Consider the following 24,254-nt stretch of genomic DNA (forward strand, 5'->3'; position numbering starts at 1 on the left):
CAATATACAGATTGTTTTCATAAATCTTTGCTCTTTTACACCAAAAATAACCTCCATACTTCCGGCCCAAATTTGGTGCGTGCACAATTAACTCTCTTGTTCGTTTTGTTATATGCTAAAGATCTTGAGTTCGAATAATCCCAGCATAAACACTGGATTTTTTCAACACGAATTTTGAAAGTTAGTCTTTTCTGTATAAATATTTCTAAGTTTTATTTTGGATTTCACATTTCCGATAAAAATTTACAGAACAAAGGACAGCATGCAGAACAAGGAAACTCAAGTTAGGGTGAACTGGTAAGGGTGATCCGGGCCGTCAGATCACCTATTGTAGAACAAAGCTGAATTTCCATTCATGGAAAAAGTTGAAAGACCTAAATATGTTTTTGTTTTATTTCAGAGTTACATTGCTACAATAGATATACCAAAGGATCGAATTTTGTAGGAAACATAAACAAAACAAAAAACAGAGATCTATGTTTGAAATGGAACATGGTTAAATCGCCTCATGTAAAATACCGCGGAGACCATAACTACTGTCGTAATCCATTACCTCGTGAAGTTAGCTGGCCTTTTTGTTATACCACAGCTGACACTTTCAAATTTGAAGAATGTGATATTCCAATCTGTGGTAATATGTTACAATAGTTAGTCTTTGAAACTTTAACTATAAACATTCATTCAATGCCTAAATTTTATTATTGATTATAATTGATGTTCGTCTGTTGAGTGAAATAAATAAATCTGCTTAGAAATACCAGTTTTATGAAGGGAATTACTTGACAATTATTACTTATATCGAATATACGAATCAAGAGTACAGAAATAAAATTTCCTCTTCATAGACATAAAAGTTGATACTTTATTTCTTTCTGCAAAACTATTAGATTTCAAAATCACTTAAAACCACGCTCTTAAAATTCTCAAATTGTTGGGAAACTACATGTATGATAAAATTATAACTATTGAGAGATTTATATACGATCCATGTAAACGCTTTGATCGTTTAAATATATTTTATAAAGGTTACCAATTTAACCCATATTAAATCAAGGCAACATATAAAAAGAAGCAGATGTAGTATTATCGCCAATGAGACAACTGTAGTCTAGAGATCAAATGAAATGTATATAAGCAATTGTAGGCAACAATATGACCTTTAGTAATGAGAAAACCCCATACCGTATAGCCGATTGTAGTAGGCCCCTACATAAAAAATGTTAAACAACCAAAAAAAAAAAAAAAAACTGATGGTCATATCTATAACAATTTACAATTTACGAAAAGCAAAAATATATAAGACATGAACAAAAAACAACCACTGAACTAAATGCTGTTTTCTTGGGACATACACGCCAAGAATGCGGCGGGGTTAATTGTGTTTGAGCACTCAACACTGCACTGGGCCATTCCAATTAACATCTAATAGGTGGGGGTGGATGAGGAGATTTATTTCCTAGGTATCAGAAAATACATGTTGAGAAACTGACCTATCAGAATTAAAAAAGTAAGACCTGTCAGATGAAGAGTTTCAGTTCATAATGGGTGGATGGGCTTTTATAGGAAAAACTTACTAATCAGAAATTTTTAATGCTACTAACATATCCATCAGAATTTTTCTGACACTTCAACCTGTCAGAATATACCATCCACCCCTTTTAAACTTTCATTAAGTTTTTTGTCTCTGAATAAATTCTCTTTATGCGACTAAAATATATGCGTGCAATTGCCCTTACTGAAAAAATCAGCCTTTTGGCGAACTGTTGTGCAAGATGTGTCGCAAACACTGCAATAAGGTTGCTGCAAACAGTTTGCAGCAACTTCACAATGAATTTTTATCATGAAAATGAAGGTTGTTGCAAGTCTGCCCCAAAGTTCATAGCCTTATATAGATTGTGGTGAACCTCTGGCGATTTAAGTTTATGTGTTACATATTTGTTTTTCGTTAATTTTTTTACTTAAATAAGGCCGTTAGTTTTCTCGTTTGAATTGTTTTACATTGTCTTATATGGGCCTTTTATGGCTGACTATGCGGTATGGGCTTTGCTCATTGTTGAAGGCCGTACAGTGACCTATAGTTGTAAATGTTCGTTTCATTTTTGTCCTTTGTTGATAGTCTCATTGGCAATCATACCACATCTTCTTATTTATATTATAAGCTCAAAATTGGTTATCAAAACTCTAAAACACTATTTTCTGTATTTAAAATACGTATGCATTAATGTGTTCATTTCTTAAATTTTCACTCAATATTAATTTATTCCATAGACTGCAGAAATTCAACAACTGATCATAAATACAGTGGTCAGAAAAGTGTAACCAGAACAGGAAATGAATGCATTCATTGGAGAAATGCTCCTGCAAACACCACACAAGAAGAAAATTACTGTAGAACACCTGCAGGAGATTCTTACAATGGTGATGGTCCTTGGTGTTATACTGATGGCACTGGAAGCCGTGAAACATGTAATGTACCCGTATGTGGTGGTAAGTTAGTTCAACTCAAACAAGGTAAACGATAAAAGAAATGTTTAACAAATAACAACATTGCATGTATAAAATTGAAATATTGATCCATTCAGTTTTTGTCGTCTATCGGATATTTTGACTACATCATAAACTGTCCGGACTAGAATCACTTAAAGTATGTGCATAGTAATTTTTGTTTAACGTTAACTTATACCATATATAAACTAAAATGTATATTTAGGAGTTAATTGAGACGACGATACGTCAATAAGAACGCAACCAACATGACATATGTTCTTTTCATTATGGTTTTACAGCGATAAAACAGGACTCATACACTACAGATGCATGTAGGCAGATGAACATACTCGACTCACACATGCTATTCTATTTTAATCAAAACAAAATGAAACACAAGGTTTATCTAAATAAAATTGCATTAATTCAGTCTCATTAAAATTGATAGAGATGACATTTAACCTTTTTAACATTCTGGTCCTCTAATCTAGGGTTGCTTACAGTTACTGAAAGCTAGTTCAAATCAATAATAATTATAGGAAACGAATTAATATCACTTAACAGCTTTTTTCAGTAACCCATTATAAAATCGTAATAAGTTTATAAGTTTGGTGTATTATATTTCAACTGGAATTTAGTTTATACAATATAACTAAACAAAAATCAATATATGCATTAATCATATTCTCCAGTACCAAAATGTCAATTAGATCATCGGATCAAATGCAAAGGTATCATTAACAGTCTGAGGAAAGTATAACCGCTTGAAATATCACAATATATAATATAGCATAATTGTTTGTAGCATTACATATGAAGTTATAATATAAGACATTCTAATGCAATTTGGATGTAACAATTTTTTTCATTGGCTAAAAGTTGCCGTCAAATCCACAGTTGACCAGGCGTAACTAAGGAGAGACTGGCCATTTTGAATTGATGAATCAACAAATGTTCGATTACTACTATATAATCGAAAATAAAACAACACCTACCTCGAATTTGTCGTTTTAATGTAATTTTATCCGAATTTGAAGCGTACAGGTAACGTAATAACCTCCAGTTTGTAAGGTTTCATTTGTATGACTTCACGTTTACCTATGAAGTGTTTGCGCCAAAATCGTTCATGAAGTTTCGCGGTTTTTTTTTAATTTGTTAAATTTAGACATTTTCACAAATTTTATCGTATTATTTCTTTTTGAAATGCATTAGAATCGGAATAACAGTACTGTAGTTGAAGAGTTGCCACCGTCAATTTTGATTTGACGGTCGCAAATCTCCGTTTTACTGTCTCCGCTACGCGTCGCCAGTAAAACTGCATTTGCGACCGTCAAATCTACAATTGACGGTGGCAACTCTTCAACTACAGTACTGTTATTCCTTAATTTTAAACATCCGGTATAAATATATGTACATACATTTCCCAGAGGTACAAACATATCCTGACTTGGAAGACATACACATGTGTGTGGTAGTTAAATGGGGTTAGGATAAATCAGTTTGATGTATATGCTTTAAGCTAAACAGATGCCTCTTTAGATCAGATGCTGTTAAACTTAAACATACAATTATAGCCTTAAAGCCTAAACATTACAGCTGCATGTATCAACAAGATGACCATTTATTTGAAAAAGGATTTGAAAAAAAAACATCAAACTTATGGGTTTTGTTTTGTTTCAAAATTGTCATTACCGGTGAGGACAGGGTAAAATAATCTCTTAATAATAATTTCCCAAAAGAATCTGTCTGCATCTTTGTATAAGGGCAAGTTCGCTAACATTAACTGAATAGAAACTATTTTACAAAATAAATTAAAACATTTCTAAGTTATTATGTATATCTAAAATGAAGGTGCACAATGTCCAGAGCTTTCCATGATACCAAATTTAATTTCAAAAGAAGGAAGAACTATATTCCAATACGGCGAAAAGGCTGCACTCACATGCAAAGCTGGATATAGATTGCAAAAACCGACGGGCCTGACGTGTTTGCAGTCGGGGAATTGGAGTGATAAGTTACCTTATTGTGAAGGTTTGTTTATGAAGTCTCTTTTTTGTTTTAAACAAATTAAGATTTATGCAGTTAATATTTTAATTCAACTTGGCAATGTCGATTTATAAAATCATTATAAAATTTTGAAAGTATTTTAAGAACATAGTAAAACTTACAACTCTTTTTAGATATATCTGTATTTCTTTATAAATACATCTGTATTGATACTAAATGTTTTTGCTACGTCAATCAACAACCACATAAATAAAAATTAATGTTTACATTTATATATATATACTAGTATATAGACTTATATAAATGTATATGATTACAGAGGTAACATGTTACAACAAGTACAACCGTGGTCAAAACTATGTTGGTAATGTCAGTAAAACTTCAACTGGGCAAACGTGTTTGAACTGGAAGGAAGTTAATTCTCCTCATGTAAAACTCCATGAAAACCATACATACTGTCGTAATCCACAACCAGAGAATATAGACAAACCCTTTTGTTATACAGGAGCGGGATTTGCATATAGCGAGTGCATCATCACAGTCTGTGGTACAGTATAAGCATATTATATTATTAATTTAATTCAAATAACTGCTCCAATCGTGCAAAAATCCAACCGAAGGATTATATATATAAATTAGTATAGTCATTATAACTCTATATTCAGGACAACAAATTAAATCTGCAAATTTGTGGAAGCACATTTTTCTTCCCTCGCAGTGATTCGAACTCGTGCTATTGGGAAATAGAGACGAAACCGCCTGAACTGATTCCAGTGCTTTAGACCAATCGGTTTAATACCAAAATTTGAAAAAAACTATATGATTTAAAATTGAGGAGATGTGCCGTATGATTTTCAACGACAGCGACTATCTACCAGTGTCCTATACCAATCGGCTTTCAACCATGACAAAACAACATATACCGTATAGTTATCTAAATCATAATATTCCTACTTTTATATCAGTTCATGTTAAGTTAATTTTGAATGCAACATAAAAGAGGGACGAAAGATACCAAAGGGACAGTCAAACTCATAAATCTAAAACAAACTGACAACTCCATGGCTAAAAATGAAAAAGCCAAACAGAAAAACAATAGTACACATGACACAACATAGAAAACTAAAGAATAAACAACACGAACCCCACCAAAAACTTGGAGTTTTAAAAAGTATTTTTTCAAATGATTTTATAAATAAAAAATAACTGAATCAATATAAGTACAGATAAAACAAATATTTTAAATTTTAATATTTTACTGCGGTGTTTAATTTGTTTACTTTCTAGGATAAGTTTATTAAAAGTATCGACGATATCTCAATTCATAGACTCTATTTACGAAATCACATATGCTCACTCATCACTCATGCAAAACAAAAAATAAATCATATAGTTCATCACATATATATCGTAGTAGGTCCCTTACACATTGTGTTAAGGATTTATCTTACCTACTTTTCCTATTTAATGTGACTGTCATACAAGTCAGAGGTTTAGCTAGCTATACAACCAGATTAAATCCACCAATTTCTACATACGAAAATGCCTGTACCAAGTCAGGAATATAACAGTTGTTATCCATTCGTTAAATGTGCTTGAACTTTCAATATTGCCATTTGTTTAGGAACTTTACGTTAAGAATTTGTCTCGGAGTTAAGTTTTTTGTGATTTTATTTTTAGCACGTGACATTAAGACTTTTGGATTATCAAAGTATTCAAGTTATTAATATAAATATAAAATCACAAAAGTACTGAACTCCAAGGATCAATTAAAACGGAAAATCCCTACTCAAATGGCAAACTTAAAAGATAAAACACATCAAACGAATGGACAACAACTGTCATATTCCTGAACCTACTTCCGTTGACAAAAACAAAGAATTTATTACATTTTAATGGATTTTCTACATTAATTTCAATCGTTCATCATCCATTTTTTCAACTCTTGTTCTGCCGATCATTTTTAATTTTTCTAACACCACTTCTTCCTTTACTATTCAAGGTTAAATAAATATTTTTTTTTCAACGTAACAATATCTTTATTGCATATTTGCTGTAACAATTTACTAAGTTTACAGCTTTAAATTAGTATCCTTCATGTTAGCTCACATAATAGTTAAGGGAAGCACTATTTGGAAGATATCATTTATTCATAATATTAGTATTCATAACATAAGACATTTCACAAAATATATTTGATACATTATTGTGATTATACACATACATTACATTTTGTTTCTTTTTCTCTTTTTCTTAGTATTTATTTTTCCGGAATCAACTCCGTTATCGGTATGATCCATATTTCCATTAATATTGGGCACAATGTTGTTTTTTCGCATGTGCGTTATCGAGTATAAAATAAATAAATCATACCTTAAAATATACATGGTCTCCACGTGGTCGCTTTTAACTCATTGTATATTAGAAATGTGTAGTAGTTAAGATAAAAACATATATTTCCATAAATGAGGACTAATATTATTAACTAAGATGTTTTTAGAATCAGTTTTATCTCAAGATGTTGCATGTATTGCACATTATAGCACAATATAATCACAAATGATTTACTAACTGGATTTGATTTCGTTCAGTTGTCCTAAATATGAATATTACATTTTGCTTTTAAACAATCTATATTTGTGCAGAAACTAAATATTGATAATATTTTTTTAGAAAAAAAATATAATGTGTATCATGACTATCATGCATTGTAGTAATGAAACAATGCAATAAAGATAAGTGTATAAGTTTACTCAAATATAGTAAAAATGCATAGAATCCTGTAATTTGGTAGTGAAATGTATATCAAACAATATTCCTAATCGGCTAAGATAGCATTTTGCAAATATAGATTGCAGAAATTCATCTTCTGATTCTAACTACGACGGAGAAATAAACATCACAAGAAATGGACATACCTGTATATATTGGAATAAAGCCATTAATTATGGGTCTCAACAGGAGAACTACTGCAGGACACCGTCAAGAGATTCATATAATGTTAATGGACCTTGGTGTTATGTTGACACGAAAGGAGGACGTGATAGTTGTAATGTACCTATATGTGAAAGTAAGACTTACAATATATCCTCCTATGTTTTTTTGGTAAATTTGACACAATTCATGTTATATATATTGTAGTCATAAAAAAAAACATCTAAATAAATTCGTTGATGAAGTATCTTTAGACTTGTAGTAGTATTCTGATTTTTCGTGTTTGTCTTTTTATTTGCTTATTTCTTTTTATTCTATATGATATCAAAGAAAAATATTTATGAATTGAATGCTTCTTTTTGTAACATCATTGGGGTTGTAAAAGCGGTGACCAAAGTTCATTCTAAAAATGTGCACACGGTCAAAGCTTTTACAATCCCATGAAGCTACAAAAGAAGGCATTCAATACTTATTGTCCCTATTGTTAATTTTCCATTTTTAGATGGTGATGTTCCTTTGGCACCATCTTACGGTGTTTATATTTCAAAACTTGTTCGCTATGCCCGTGTCTGTTGCAACATTTTTGATTTTAACGAACGCAACCTATGTATAACTGGTAAATTATTAAACCAGGGATATCGTTACCATAAATTATTTAAAACCTTTACTCAATTTTTCCATAGATATAAAGATTTGATTTTGAAGTTTGGTTGTACCTTTTTTCAAACGCGATAGCACATCCTCATTTTTAAGGAAATGTTGTTAACCGTGCCCGGAAATTTAGAAATGATCCATGTAAACTTGTTGCTCCTTTAAATAAACTTATTCTAAAAGGTTACATATTCAACACTGTAATACGATCATTGAATATTTTTTTTATTGGTATAAATATTGATTTTGTTATTAGTAGATTAAAAACTAACTAAATATTACTAGTATGTTATATGCATATACATTTTCATGGATCTTCAATCTGTCGATACCTGTAACTTGGCATTGCACACGGTCGTGTTCTTCTCTGGCTGTTTATGACGTCTTTACACTAAATCCATTGTACGGATTGAGTGTTTAGTCTTAGAGGCATGCTTTTTTTTATAAAGTTGTTAGTGGCTTTGAACTAGCTGTCAGATAACTGCGAGTACTCTCAGATCTGTTTTTTGTGTTTTTTTGTGTCAGGATGTATAAGTACCCTGCCACGTCCACTTGTATTTTTTGTCTATCAGGTGAGTAAAGCCTTTTTCAACTGATTTTTATAGTTCGTTCTTATGTTGTATTGTTATAGCTCTGTCCCAGGTTAGGGGAGGGTTGGGATCCCGCTAACATGTTTAACCTCGCAACATTATTCATGTATGTGCCTGTTCTGTAATTCAGTGGTTGTCGTTTGTTTGTGTTACATATATTTGTTTTCGTTCATTTTTTACATAAATGAGGCCGTTAGTTTGCTCGTTTGAATTGTTTTTCATTGTCCTATCGGGGCCTTTTATAGCTGACTATGCGGTATGGGGGTTTGTTCATCGTTGAAGGCCGTACGGTGCCCTAAAGTTGTTAATGTTTGTGTCATTTTGGTCTTTTGTGGATAGTTGTCTCATTGGCAATCATACCACATCTTCTTTTTTTATATTATCTATACTATTAAACGAGAAGACCTCATTTTGTGTGTCGCTTCTCTTCCTCCAACAATACAGTAATTATCATGCCTTTGTGTCCTATAGGTACTGTGATTAACATGGTTCCCCTGTTTTATTTTACTAGGGTTCATCTTCTTATTTCTTTTATCAAGCTGAAACATTGTTATACGAACTCGTTATGTTTAAAAAATGAACAGTTGTCTACTTGTTGTTTTGTTTTGTTTACATTGCTATGGAAATTTATAATATTTAGAATCCGGAACGGACAGTTTGTGAAAAGCAAACCCGGAAAGTTTCCGATTGATAGTTGTAAACATAAGGGCTGTCATTCAAACGTTTAGCAATAGGGGTTTAGGCATATACAAAAATGCATAGGAATAAGACATTTGGTATTGTCCAAAGTAAATGGTATGGTCCTATACCTTAGTATATAAGCTGATGCGCTGTCAGAAGAAGGATCGCTTGATGGATAATCCACACGTCTTAATGAGGAAAAGGGTAATGTCTTTAACACTTCAAAAGATTTAATAGATTCTGAATAAGAATATATCTGCGTACCTGCATAAGGTTGCAAGAGGAAATAAGTTGTAGATACGCACCCGGTAACAGGTGCATAGTCGACTGTGCGGTAATAGTGCACGGGTAAATAGCGCACAGGCGGAACAAGCCAAATAGTGCACAGGATAGCGATGCACAGGAAAAAATATATAAATAGGAAGCGTACAGCAAAGTTTCGGAAAGTGCACAGGTAAGGACTGCTGCTGGAACGAGACAGTTTGTGAAAAGACAGCAACACGTCCCACACATTATTAGTGGTCGACAGAGGACAAGTTTACAAGTTAAAGATGAATTATATAAGATACGGTGCAGATTCCATTATCCAGGCGTAAACTCTGGTACGATTCTCATACGTCACTACCCCGAGTACGTGACAGTACCATGTATAGTCGCGTTTGTTATCCATACTTATGACTATTCAGTTTGGGTTTGTTTGGGAGAAAAACGAAAATAAAGGCTATATTGTTTCCGTCATCAGATCAACTTTGAACTAAGACATGACTTCCGGTTTTAGCATTGAGAATCAATCGTATGATAGATAACAAAAATGAAAAATAAATAAGCCAATCAGAGTGTTGTCCATATCGTGGTTTTCAGATCGTAAGAACCTCGGTTTAAACTTGAACATAATTTTCGTAAGTACTCGGACGGGGACAGGACAATTATTTTTCGCGTTTATCTGTATGTATACTATGATTAAAATACTACTTTCATATAAAGTGACTCTCTACATAACATAGCAGTGTTCGCCATGGAGAAGAAGCTTAGAACTAATATTAAATAGAAAATTAAATACACTTATATATTTATAATATAGATACGTTTTGTATTGGTATATAGAAACGCGAAAAAACCGGAATATAACAGAAAACACAATAATAACGGACTTTGAAAAAAAGAGAGAGGACTAAATAAAATTCAGAATGGAAATTCGGAAACTAAAACACAGTTCTTGTCTCCATGTTAAAATGTACTTATATGACTTTCGATATCATTTCTTTAATTCTCCAGACATAAAATCTTTTACAAAAATTCATCCTAAAATAAACATACTTTCAAACAAGCTAAAAATGCCTTCGATTTCGCTTTTAAGTCAAACAGGACTTCCGGTTTTGAACTTGCACATTAATTTCATAGAAGTACTCGAGAGACAATAATTAACGCGTACAGCATACAGCAGTGATCGCCTAGGACAAGAAACTTGAAATAGACAGTTAAAAGCAAATACTCTTTATTTTATACGTATGTTCATAGTATACAGAAACGCGAAAATAATAGAATTAAACAGGAAAAAAAATAACGGACTTTGGAATCAAGGGAGAGGGCCAAATAAAATTAACGGTACCAATTTTCTTGCACCAGATGCTTAAGCTGTTTTCAAGTACCTTTTGCATTATGATACCTTTTCTAAAATTGTCCAGATTTGAAATCCTTTACTGAAATTTGCCCTACAGCAGTTTACATGATTTTTAACCAAGCTCTTAATTCCCGCGATTTCGCGGGTGTGTTCTAATAATTACATTATTTAAATAGGATCATGAAAACACGATTATCATCGCTATTTTGTGCATTTTTCCTTTGATACTTTTTTGTGATAATTTTCATAATTATCATGCTTCTCGCTTGAGATGGAAAAATTATTACTAGAAACTAAGGAGGCCACGTGGCTTTGCTAACGAAATTGAAATGAAATTGACAACGTCGTTATAGGTAAAGTAGCGATTAACAGATTATCATTGGTCATCTCAACTCGATTGCTTTTCTCATTTTCGCTGTACCAGCTCAAGCGAGAAAATCAATCTCGTTGAGATGATCAACGATAATCTATAATTATCACGTTTTCATTAAATTTATTGTGCACTTTATTGTTGGACCTCGTTTTATCATGAACGGTAAATTTCATTGTGTAATAAAGTCGATTAAAGAATAACTCGAGATATCAGTACGCCAATTAAAAAATAACGTATTATAATGAAACATACATCTAATGTGATTATTCATATTATAGGTGCAGCATGTCCAGATCTATCGCATCGCGTCAATTTACAAACACAGGACAACAAAGATTCATATAGGTACGGGGAAACTGTGAACCTTTCATGCAAAACTGGATACAAATTGAATGGTTCAGAATACCTATCATGCCAAGAGTTTGGAAATTGGAATACTACAATACCTACATGTGAAGGTACGTTACCATTAAAACTAGAATTTGATTTATTACATACGGATTTAAATTTTAAATAACTATGAAACAATATTTTGAAATAAAGTATCTGTCCATAGCTTTTATTGTAAAAGTTGATGTGCATTAGAAACAGCACTGTTGTAAGATCTTCTACCGATAAAACATGAAACTAGTTTCAAACAATGGACACTGGTACAGACAAGAAGGAATATTTTTGGTGTACGTGGCACTGTAAATTTCATGAAAATTGATTATTGTGTGATATTTTAACCAATCCATTTTGAGCATCGGAACATAGCAGGATAAACATTTTAAGATAAACATAATCAGATGAGTATGAACTATGTAATCATGTAAAACACCCCAACACCTGTTTACTAAAAAGTAAGAATAACAAAAATATCCATGTGCATCCGATACTCTAGGTACAGTACGTCTGATTCGGTTCCGATGTCAAAGAAGTAAGTAGTGCATATTTTTAATTAAATAATGCATACGCATAGCTGTACCGTCGTCAATAATTTAATTTATTTGATTTTTCTATAAGTAAAATTCTAATATGTAGTCTTGTCACGGCGTTTTTGTTATTAAATGAAAGACTGTTCGAAATATCTTATAATTATTTTCCACCATTCTGTTAAAAGATCTATTGGAATTATTTTTTTGTCTTTTTCTTCAAAATTTTTTACGTGCCCTATTTTCTGGTTTAGCACAATATCGCTTAGATTTTTTTGCAGGTGATCTTGAATAGTTATTACGCTTTTAAGATTTACCCTGTTTTACGAACACTTTTTTCTCAAATGTCAATTCTTTCATGAATTTTGGAAGAAAATATATGTACTTGTAAGCAAAATCAAAATTGGGTCACATATTTTTAATTTTAAAACTTTAGTACTGGGCTATAAAATACATGATCCTATGTATAATAATATAAATCTCTTCCTAAATGTCTAAAAGTACTCATATATCAAATTATAAACAAAAAGACATAGACGCTTATGCAGTTTTCAGAAATGAATTTTTAAACACATATGAAATTAACATATATATTAATGCTAAAAACAGCAAATTTTTAAATGATGTAAAAAGATACATATGATCATGAATAGCTAGATATAATATTTGTTCATGTATAGAATTTGTGTAGCAAAAGTTGACAATATATCTGAGCACGTGGTAATAAACCAAAACAGCATGCTTTGTGAAAATGTACAGAATTTTGCCTCAAAATACTTTTATACACACTTTATCACTTAATCAAATGAATTTCCAACTACAATGTCGAAACTTACCACATGTAATTTTTAACTAAAGTTTAAGTTGTCCGTGTGTATCAATAAAACATATAAATTAATCCGGAAAATTGATTAACCAGCTTCAACGGTTTCCATCAATAAGGTTAAAGGTCAACGATCATAAAGTTTTAATCTTTAGAAACAAAACCGGACAAAACTGTACACTTTCCGTAATCATGAAACAATATAGTTTGTAAAATGTATGTAATAACCATGAACTGTAAAACTAATAAACTATGATCTTATATATGAATTCACTGAATAAATTCCCTGTTTATCCAGTGACTAATTTACAGGGATACTCGGCCAACTGCTGTTGGTCGAGTAATTTGTTACAACAGCAAAGAAAAGTTCAATAAAGACATTATTTTATTAAAAAAAAAAAAAAAAAAAAAAGATTTACCCTGTTTAGTCGAAGACTTTTATTATAAGAGCTATCTCACAAACACGTTTTATTTGTGGTGAGATCACCTCCGCAACAGTAAAAGAAAATGACAAATAAATTTTAAGAAATTACTCGCTATATCCTCAGGATGTTAGTCCAGTTTTAACGAAAGCAATTCGAAAACTCCATATTAGAGTTATTTTCCCTAATGAATTTGAAATAAGTGGTATGCATTTGACACTGGTAAACCATAAATGATAGAATTTTAGGGTCTATTGATTGGATCTCATTGGTTCAAAGAATAGAACACCAGGTCTAGTTCAAAGGTCAAATTCTAAAATTCTGACTTTCCCTGGTTTCTTTATCTCCTTTGTTGCTTATAAAGCTATAGATAAGATTAGGTAAGAATTTTATTAATCTAATTAAGAACCCACAAAGGGCATCATTTTACAACAGAATATGATTACAAAAAGCAAAACAGAAAACTAAGACCATACTATAACGTTATGGACAGGATCAGAGCCTAACACAACATGTGCTATATATACAAGAACTAGTATAAAATGTTTGCCTAAATGAAATTACGATATGAAACTTTTTGCCTGAACTAATCCAATAACATCTTATAATACCAATTGGTCCTGAAGAGATTCTTGATAAATCAATAATTTATAAAATTGATGTGAAAAGACCTTCAATTGTTCCCTACACAATGTATTTTGATTGTCAATGGATTTTTGAGAATTGAAATTTGATATACTAGTACTGTCAACTTTTTTGTGCATCGAATAATACATGTTTTCTTATTATTTTAGTTGTTACATGCTATGGTTTCTCAATAAGACCCAATCTAAAGTGGCACCCAAGAAGTTTATCATACAAATATAATGCAAATGTCAAGTTCTCATGTGATAAAGGATATGAATTGTCTTCATCTACAAATATTACATCAAATATTACATGTCAGTCTGATGGAACATGGAGTGACATTCAACCAAATTGTACAGGTAAGCCTGTATTCGTTTAAACATTGTTGTGTGTATATGTTATATTCTCATTTGGACCGTACACGAATGGTCATGACCATTTTCGTAAAGGTTAATCAATGGTCTGACCATATAGGATATACACTCATTTTCCATCATAATCATACTGATGAAGGATGTCTATTATCCGCAAAAGTTATAGATAATAACATTTACTATTTCCTTTTAAGGTAGCACAATACAAAGATTTTGATACGCCCGTCAAAACTTTGACGGGATGTATTATGGTTCACACCTGTCCAGTGTCCGTCCGTCTGTCTGTCTGTCTGTCTGTCTGTCTGTCTGTCCGGTGTAAACATGTCGCACCGTAACTTGAGAACGACTTATTCAAATTTTATGAAACGTAATGTAGTTGTTTCTTATGATAATCAAATGATCTGTATACTTTTTGGTGAAAATAAGATTAAAACTTTTTGAGTTACGGCACTTTTCAACTAAAACAGGGGTGTGTTTTTTTCACATGTCCCCCGTATCTCAAAAATGATTCCTGATTATAGCTTAAAACTTTAAGCACTTCTAAGTTATATTAATTTTGATATCTGTATTATTTTTGGTGATGATTCAAATTTTATTTTTTGAGTTATTGAGCATTTTGTAAAAAAGGGGGATGGTTTTTATACATGTCAAACCCTATATCAAAATCGATTTATGATTATTGCTTAAAACTTTACACACTTCTTTGTTATATTAAGATCTGTATACTTGGTGATGATGCAAAATTTTATTTTTGAGTTATTGAGTATTTTGTTAATCAGGGGAGTTTTTTTACAAGTCACGCCGTGTCTCAAAATTAATTTATGATTATTGCTTAAAACTTTACACACTTCTTTGTTATATTGATCTTAAGATCTGTATACTTTTGGTTTTGATTCAAAATTTGATTTTAGTGATATTTAGTTTTTGTAAAAAAAAAACCAGGGTGGGGGTTTCACATGTCCCGACATGTCTCAAAAACAATATATAGTTATTGCTTAAAACTTTCTCAGAAAATATTTATGATTATTATGTCGCTATGGTATTCCATTCTCTCATAAATCTCAAATTAGTGTAAACATCCTAACCCCATAAAAGAAGATAATGTTTAATTATGTGTAAAACATATAATAAAATCAACCCTCTAGGAATACCTATGCAGAAGCTAATTTCAATTGAAAGTGGAAATTTGGTGAATAATATTTCCAACAAAATTAATATTATAATTGGTTGCAAAACTGTAGCATAATACTAACATTGCATTAATTTGAAAGGGTAATCTGTTTGATATCCATAACTACCACTTTTATAAATTTTCAAGCATTATTAAGAAAGTAACAGCATTTTAAAACTTGTGAGTTGGAGTTATAAAATCTTTGTATTATGCTACCTTAATATTGGTGTTTATAGATATAAGAAGATGTGGTATAAGTGCCAATGAGACTTCTCTCCACCCAAGTCACAATTTAGAAAAGTAATTTCCTTGTATGTTATTTAAAAGCAATCCTATATTAGTGTTCAATGGACATACTTATTATACGGCAGGTACTTTATTTGCCCATTTTAACTTTTTTGGATTCGAGCATCATTGATGAGTCTTTTGTAGACGAAACGCGCGTCTGGCGTATATACAAAATTAAGTCCTGGTATCTATGATGAGTTTATTTATAGCAGTTTGTACAATGCAAATGTTTAACTACGAAGAAATGTTCGACAAATACATACAATTGTGACTCCTCTATGGATGACAATTTGATCCGATTTATTACAAAGAAAAGAGAGATTGCATTAACAATATAAAATGGAGATGTATAAGACAAGTATTCCTTAAATAGGTATATGCTCAGGTATTCTATATTGTAAAGATGGAAGTAAGCTTTATTCTCATGTTGCTCATTAGTTTTTCTACCAGTGCTTTCTATATTATGGTAAATCCATAAAGAGTGCTTTGAACGCATGAATCTCACATTCTGTTCACTTTGATTGCACTGTTAGAGAAGGCGATAAATGCTTAATGTACTGTTTACTATAGTAACAAAAATTTTAAAAGTTAATAAAAAACAAATAAAATAACAGTTTTCGGCTAAATTATGAAGTATTTTATTATAAAAAAAAAACCATTTGCAATTGACAGCGCATCATTCCTACAATTGCTTCCATTTTTACGATTGTAAACAAGGCAGATTATTTTGACGAAGTTGAAGCCTGCTCCAATACGTCGAGTGAGGTTGAAATAAAAATATCAAAATATGATTGAAAATTGAAATCCAATTAACGCATAAAAAATGGTCAAAATTTACAGGCATTAATAGAATTCAGACTTGTTCCGCTTTTTTGCCATTAACAAATGATTCAGTTACTGCAAAATGTCCATGACGTTTTACATACATTGATTTAGAGAATTTGTTTTAACATTTGACCTTTGAAAACATTTTGACGTAGACGCAGTCATTGTCATCGTCATTATACATCACCTTCTCTGCATGATGACTTGCTGCCATTTATACAAAAGCCGTTAGGTATTCATCACATTCGCACGAAACTTTATTCGTTACCCCTTTCAAAACTTCATTCTCTGTTCAATTTATGTTTGGAATATACTGTTTCAAACCCTCATTCAAACAAATACAAACTTGAGGCTATAATTTCGGATATTGCAAGTCACAGACTTTTCAAGCCAGTTCGCATCAGAAAAAATGAAAAAGAGAAAAGAACTTCCCTTTGCCAACAAAGGTCTCGATGGCGTCAACTTAGGCAATATCCTTCATCATAAATTAGTTCAATCGAGAATACCTCCTTATTTCAAAGAATAGTCTGTACCAATTATTTCTTATACCTATACCAAACATATTGCAACTAAAATTTTCAATTACAAACACGTTTTGCAGGATCTCGATATTGACACTTCAAGCCTAAACCTTCTAATTGCACTTGTGCTAGTTCCCAATTCACATATAACCATGCTGGCCACGTTATTACCGGTGACCTCAACATTGTTAATAACACTCCTCAAAATTTTGATGGATTCAGTCGAGGATTATGCCAGGCAATGGGCTAAGCGCGAGAAGGAAGACGTAGACACTCTTTCCGAATGAATTAAGGCAGTGAGGTCGTTGATACAAATCAGGATTAAGAAACTGAGTGGGTTCTATGAATATCCATGCTACGTCAATTTTTAAAGACCCAAATGTTGCAAAACATCTATCCTACCTCCATGACAAATAAATTGTGGTCCCCGCAGACAAAGCCCCAATCAACATCGTTTTTGTGTGTAATACTCATTACATTAACTTCTTGATAAACGAGTTAGGTATTGACAATTCACATGGAAACTCAACATATACCCTCACGACACTTACTCAAGAGGAAATCCTGGATAATCATAGGTCTGTTCTATGTTCCTTTGGGATTTCAACCAAAGATGAAGAGCTGGATCTTCCATCACTGTATTGAATACCCAAACTACATAAGTGTCCTTACAAACAACGGTATATTGCTGGGTCTTTCAAGTGCTCAACGAAACCTCTTTCTAAATTATTAACATATATTTTATCAGTAATCAAAGACGGGCTTCAAAGTTATTGTGAAACTGCCTATTCTAGAGGTGGCGTGAATCAGATGTTGATACTTAAAAATTCCAAAGATGTTTTAGAGTTCATACAATCTAACTCTCTTTCATCTTGTAACAGTCTTAAACATTTGACTTTTCTACTCTTTACACAAGTATTCAACATTCCAAACTAAAAGTTGAATTGAAAGAGTTGGTATTGCTTTGCTTAAAAAAAAAGAATGGCCAACGTCGATACAAGTATCTTGTCTTAAGGAGGGATAAATCTTACTTTGTAAAAGATCACTCTGATTCTAACAAAAAAAATCTCTGAAAAAGATATTATCAAGATGCTTGATTTCTTGATTGACAACTTATTTGTTACGTTCGGAGGTCGTGTTTTTCAACAGACTATCGGCATTCCAATAGGAACAAACTGTGCCCCTCTACTTGCCGACTTGTTTCTTTATTATTATGAGGCTGACTTCATGCAGGAACTTCTTAGGAAGAAAGATAAGAAGCAATATACTTTAAATCTACTTTCCGCTATATAGATGATGTTCTTTCACTTAATAATTCAAAATTTGCTGACTATATATGTCGAACGCATATATCCAATCGAACTAGAGATAAAGGATACTGCAGAAACAGTAATGTCGGCCTCATATCTTGACTTATATCTAGAAATTGACAATGAGGGTCGGTTGAAAACAAAAGAGATTATTTCAGTTTTCCAATTGTGAACTTCCATTTCTAAGTAGCAACAATCCAGCAGCACTTGCATACGGAGTATATATCTCCCAATTGATACGATAGTCCCGTGCTTGCATCTCCTATCATGATTTTCTTGATAGAGGGTTACTGCTCACAAGAAAGCTATTAAACAAAGAGTTCCAAATGGGGAAGTTCAAATCATCCCTTCGTAAATTTTACGGACGCCATCACGAGTTGGTTGACCGTTACGGAATAACCGTTTCACATATGATATCGGATATGCTCCTTACGTCGTAACTACAATCCCCTTCCCTTTCATGAATGTGACCTATCGATTTAGACTATTTACCGGATTTGTTATCACATAAGCAACCTGACGGGTGCCACATGTGGAGCAGGATCTGTTTACCTTTCCGGAGCACCTGAGATCACCTTTAGTTTTTGGTGGGGTTCGTGTTGTTTATTCTTTAGTTTTCTATGTTGTGTCATGTAAACTTTTGTTTGTCTGTTTGTCTATTTACTTTTAGCCATGGCGTTGTCATTTTATTTTAGATTTATGAGTTTGAATGTCCCTTTGATATCTTTCGTCTCTCTTTTATATACATAAAGATGAATTCATCGATTTAAAATGGTGTCACATTTAAAGTTTGAGATAAAATTAAAACAAGTATGTTTTGAAGTAAATATGGTCCATGTTTATAACTAAGTCTGATTAAAATCAACTTGAGTGTGTGAACAATGCATTTGATATCCATATAATAAACATCTTAGTATTTGTTCTAATAATTTCAAATTATTAATTTTTGTTCAAGTTAAAATAATTTTTTTCACTGAAGAATTCATTATAAGTTTTTACATTTTATTTTTAGTTTTTTATTAAGCTTGTTCCTTTACAATATTTATTTGTTATCATTTGATATTATTAAAATCAAATCGATCTTGAAAGGATTTGATTTATTTGTAATGAATTCGGCAAAAAGGTAAACGCTGTGATGGGTTAAAATGTTTATAAACTTGATAAACCCCCTGTGGAAGACGGAATTGTGAATGGATTTTATAAAATGTATAACAGTGTAACCTACCTAATCCGACACCTGAGTATTCCAACATCCTGCTTTAACTGCTGACAATACTCTATCCTTTATAAGTGAGAAGTCTTCACAAGAACTCTTCAGAGGCTGGAGTGAATATGGAAAATACTATGTGTATATATTAAGACAGAGTCTAATTTCTTTTGAACATAATTTAAATTCATTTAAGCATAGTCTAAATAAAATTTTGCATAAGCTTATTTCATTTAAGCATAAACTAAGTTCATTTTAGCACCAGTTAATTAAATTAAGTATATGCTAAAATTAAATTGGTATATATGATCATGTATGCGAAGTTTAATATTTATAACCATCATTTTGGTTCATGATTTCTGTATAAACTGAACCATTTAGCTTATACTTATTGAATTAAGCATCATTTAAAGGTATTATTAAATAATTTTAGCATATACTGAAATCAAAAGAGCATATACTGAAATCAAAAGAGCATATACTAAAATCAAATGAGCATATGCTAAAATCACATTAGCATATGATAAAATCAAATTAACTGATGCTAAAATCAAATGAACTGATGCTAAAATCAAATTAACAGATCCTTAAATCACATTAGCATTTTATAAAATCTTTTAAGCATTTAAGCATATGCTAAAATTGATAATTATGACCTTGATTTAGTAAAATGTCACTATTATTTCTTATTATCTTCTTACACACTACACAATAACAAATGTCAAATTCTATTGAAAAGATCGTGAGCATATTTTCAAAGAAAAATAATTGTAAAAGGCAAATTTAATAAAAACCAAAAGCCGGACATAAAAAGAATGGTTGAATGAAAGAGAAATTAAAATGAACAAACATTTTAAGAAACATACGAAATGATGTTACTTTACAAAAAAAAGCATCTCTCCTATGGTCGGTGTATCTGGTTTTTGTTTACCTTGCGGTACTAATTACAAGAGTTTACCACCGGACGATGAACCTTAAATATACCAAATGTGCACTTCCCGTATGAAATCATTACCTTTATAGCGTTCATAATGTATGGTTGAATCCGTTTGTGATTCGAATAGATGATAATGATGCTTGCATATCAGGAACCTTCCACGCGACGCGTAGCAATAAACAATATACACAATGATATTTTTTTATGTGGCGAAACACTTATGCTCTGTGGATTTAAAAAAAACGTATTTTCTATAAATAGAAACGATTTTAGGAATAGAAAGATAAATTATCAAATGTGGTAGCGCTTATTGTAAATTCTATAAAAAATAGTTACTTGAAAATTACTTTCGATATAATACTTGAACCGTTTGATTAACTCACATGCTTGAACATAACTTATGTTTTGAAAACATACATGCTTGAACATAACTTATGTTTTGAAAACATACATGCTGTTAAACTTGTAGTGCATTGGTAAAAGAAAAGCTGATTTTTCGTTGGATTATTTCATTACGTTTAAATGTCAGAAACAAAATACGTGTCCTTCCTGTAAAGAATAGTAATAAAAAATCAAATCAAAACGTTATTTGACGAAATAATAAATATAGACTATGGGCCATTTTTCAATAAAAATGAACTTACTTTAACAATTTGTACATGCATTTTACTTAGAGTATTAACAAAGGAATATATTAGGTTCACGACATTTAAACACCAAACCCTCAAGACACGAACACGAAAGGCTTCTAAAAATTAAGACACGTTCTTAAGCACGTGAACCATAAAAAAGTGTTTAAGGAGGTTCTTTACTCAGTTTCAAAATAACGAGCTTTTCATACCACTAATTTATATTGATAGGGGATTGATAAAAGAACCAAAATTGAAAAATAAAATACAGGTCAATGTGCTTGTTTTCAAGATACATGTACAAGCCATTGAAATTTTGGCAGGAAAATGTTATCTTTTGATTATTGATAGCTTTATCATTTACAAGTTAAGATTCTCAAAAACCATTGAAAATTAGGAGGATTTTATAAAAAAAATTTACAGATGGCTCATGATTATGTATGAAAAAGATTTATAAAAAGAAACATGGGGTCAATGGGCAATTTTTTTTAAGGGATTACAATGGATAAAACGAGAACATTTCGAAAATCTGAAAAAAAATTCCAAACATGGCAAGGGAACTTCATTGAACATTCAAACACATTTATTACTACCTTCAAAGAACATTCAATATTGATAATTTTTTAATCATTTTGATGACTCCTACTTAAAATGTAATTTACCAAAAAAATTCTGAGAAATAAATGTTTTATTTTGGCCTGATTACTGAGACTTTCAGTTTTCTGTGGGTAGACCATTTGTCTTCATTTTGATCATTTTTTTTCGTGGTTGTGCTAATCCGGGCTTCTACTTTGGGTGAGGTTTAACATTCTTCTTATATATGATATTAATGATAAAAATGATGCTAATTAATTGTAGCATAAAGTCTTTATATTTGGATCAAAGTCTAAAGAAAGACACACTTTATACTTTTTGTTATTACTTCTAAGAAACATAGAGAGGTATTAGCAGAAGACTAATAATAACGACATGTCTTAACATACACATAATTGGGTTGAGGTACTTTGCGGCGTTTTCTCTCCTTATATATTTTTAATAATATGTTGGCAGTATAACTCCGTAACAATACATACTTATTGTATTTTGATTTGAAATCCTGAAATATGAGGTATTGGTGAAATGATTATTTGTTGCTGTAGATTTTTATGTTTGGCATATGGTAAGTCATAAGATTTTTCCATTGGGTAAGGAAACATTGTAACATGAAAAATTGAATCCAAAATTGACCGTATGTAAACTGGAAGTAGCAATTTCTCCCTTTTTTCAGATACAAGAAACCCTTAATTTTGTTTTGACTATTTATAATTAGTAATATTCTATCAAATAAAACATGACTTGACTTAATTAATCTGAATTTGCTTATCTTTTAACAATGAAATTGACTTTTCAAACCTGAAACTATAACGTAAATTACCATTTCTCGTCAAATCATATTGATATTGATATTGCTATATCTCAATTTTATCACATTGATCTCAAATAGTGGATACTCACTCAATTTTATCAATGTAGCGAAACTATAAATAACTGTCACATAATTGAGGTAGTAAGCTAGCTATAAAACCATGTTTCATCTTACATATTTTAGGTAAATTCCCACACTAAGTCAGGAATATTACAATAACGTTAACTGATAATGTTTGATTTTGTCTGTTTTCATGGACATCTCCTTTCCAATGTAAATTTGGGTTCGATATTTTTTTTCTACTTTTTTTTTAACACTGTCTCCCTATATTTAACGTGATCAAGAAATAGTTCTCTAAAACCACACGATTTCTTATTTACGCTGAATTACCTAAATTTTTCTGTCTACCTTTATCATATTATTTCAGCGATATATGAGTATGAAGCAGGTTTCAATTTTTGAACCAACTAATTTATAATATGACCATATCAATTATAATTCATGGCAAAACATCTATATATATTATCCCATATCTTTTAAGGTGTGTTGTGCAGTTCCATTCCTCACATTGAATTTATGCTACCCAAAAACTCTAAGCAATACATATTCCCATCATCTTTAAACATTTCATGTCACGAGGGGTACCAGATAAAAGGCCCTACAATGCTTCAATGTCAAACAAATGGAAATTGGAGTTCTCCACCAATATGCACAGGTAAGGTATCAAATCATTTATAGGGAGGTAAAAAAAGCTACTAGTTGTGCACCCAAATCCATACATAAGTCGACAATAAACAGACATCACAATTGCCGAAAAAAAACAACAAACGAAAATGAACAAATTATTCACGAAATATTACATATAATAAAACTTAATATTCATCAACACGAATCCACCAATAACTGACATTTATCTTGTCATTTCGTTCTGATTTCCAACATTAACAAATTTCCTTCGAACAACCTTCAGATTTTTTATTGATGATTTATTTTTTCTCCCGCATAATTTTATGTAAATTGTTTTGTTGTTTCGCTAGATATAACAACTTCGGGATGTGATAATTTGTTATTGACCAACTTCAAAGCCGCAAAACACATCAACAAGTTTTTTTTAAAGCATCATCGATAGATCGCAATTATAAAAACGATGATCTAATTCTAATTTATAATACGAAATTTAACAGACCTAAAAAAAAAAAAGAAAATGTATGAGTCTGATATCTGTTTATATCTATATTTTTTTTATATCCCTGATATGGCAATCGGATATATTCGGTGGTCTACTCGACAGTCTAGACTTAAATAAACACGAAATGAAGTTAAATATTTTCATGCCAATATCCGGTATATTGTTAATTTAGATAAAAAGTAAAATCCCCCAAAAAAACTGAACTCCAAGGAAAATCAGCGATTGTCAGTAAAACTCATTAACAATATGAAACAGAGACAAAGGGTCT

The 24,254-nt window shown here is 31.4% G+C and overlaps 1 protein-coding gene across 1 annotated transcript in view; it reads left to right on the forward strand.

Annotated features, from left to right (window-relative positions):
* The first annotated feature begins 1,152 nt into the window (after positions 1 to 1,152).
* The window catches only part of LOC134704914 (receptor-type tyrosine-protein phosphatase kappa-like), a 45,592-nt gene continuing 22,490 nt past the window's right edge, over positions 1,153 to 24,254 (forward strand). Inside the window, exons 1-8 of the mRNA XM_063563699.1 lie at positions 1,153 to 1,198; positions 2,269 to 2,487; positions 4,339 to 4,518; positions 4,814 to 5,041; positions 7,346 to 7,564; positions 11,623 to 11,802; positions 14,298 to 14,489; positions 23,339 to 23,512. Of these exons, the coding sequence (XP_063419769.1) occupies positions 1,153 to 1,198; positions 2,269 to 2,487; positions 4,339 to 4,518; positions 4,814 to 5,041; positions 7,346 to 7,564; positions 11,623 to 11,802; positions 14,298 to 14,489; positions 23,339 to 23,512 (1,438 nt within the window). The remainder of the gene's footprint in view (positions 1,199 to 2,268; positions 2,488 to 4,338; positions 4,519 to 4,813; positions 5,042 to 7,345; positions 7,565 to 11,622; positions 11,803 to 14,297; positions 14,490 to 23,338; positions 23,513 to 24,254) is intronic.

Source organism: Mytilus trossulus, chromosome 1 (assembly GCF_036588685.1).
Source record: "Mytilus trossulus isolate FHL-02 chromosome 1, PNRI_Mtr1.1.1.hap1, whole genome shotgun sequence".
In the NCBI taxonomy this organism is placed as follows: Eukaryota; Metazoa; Mollusca; class Bivalvia; order Mytilida; family Mytilidae; genus Mytilus; species Mytilus trossulus.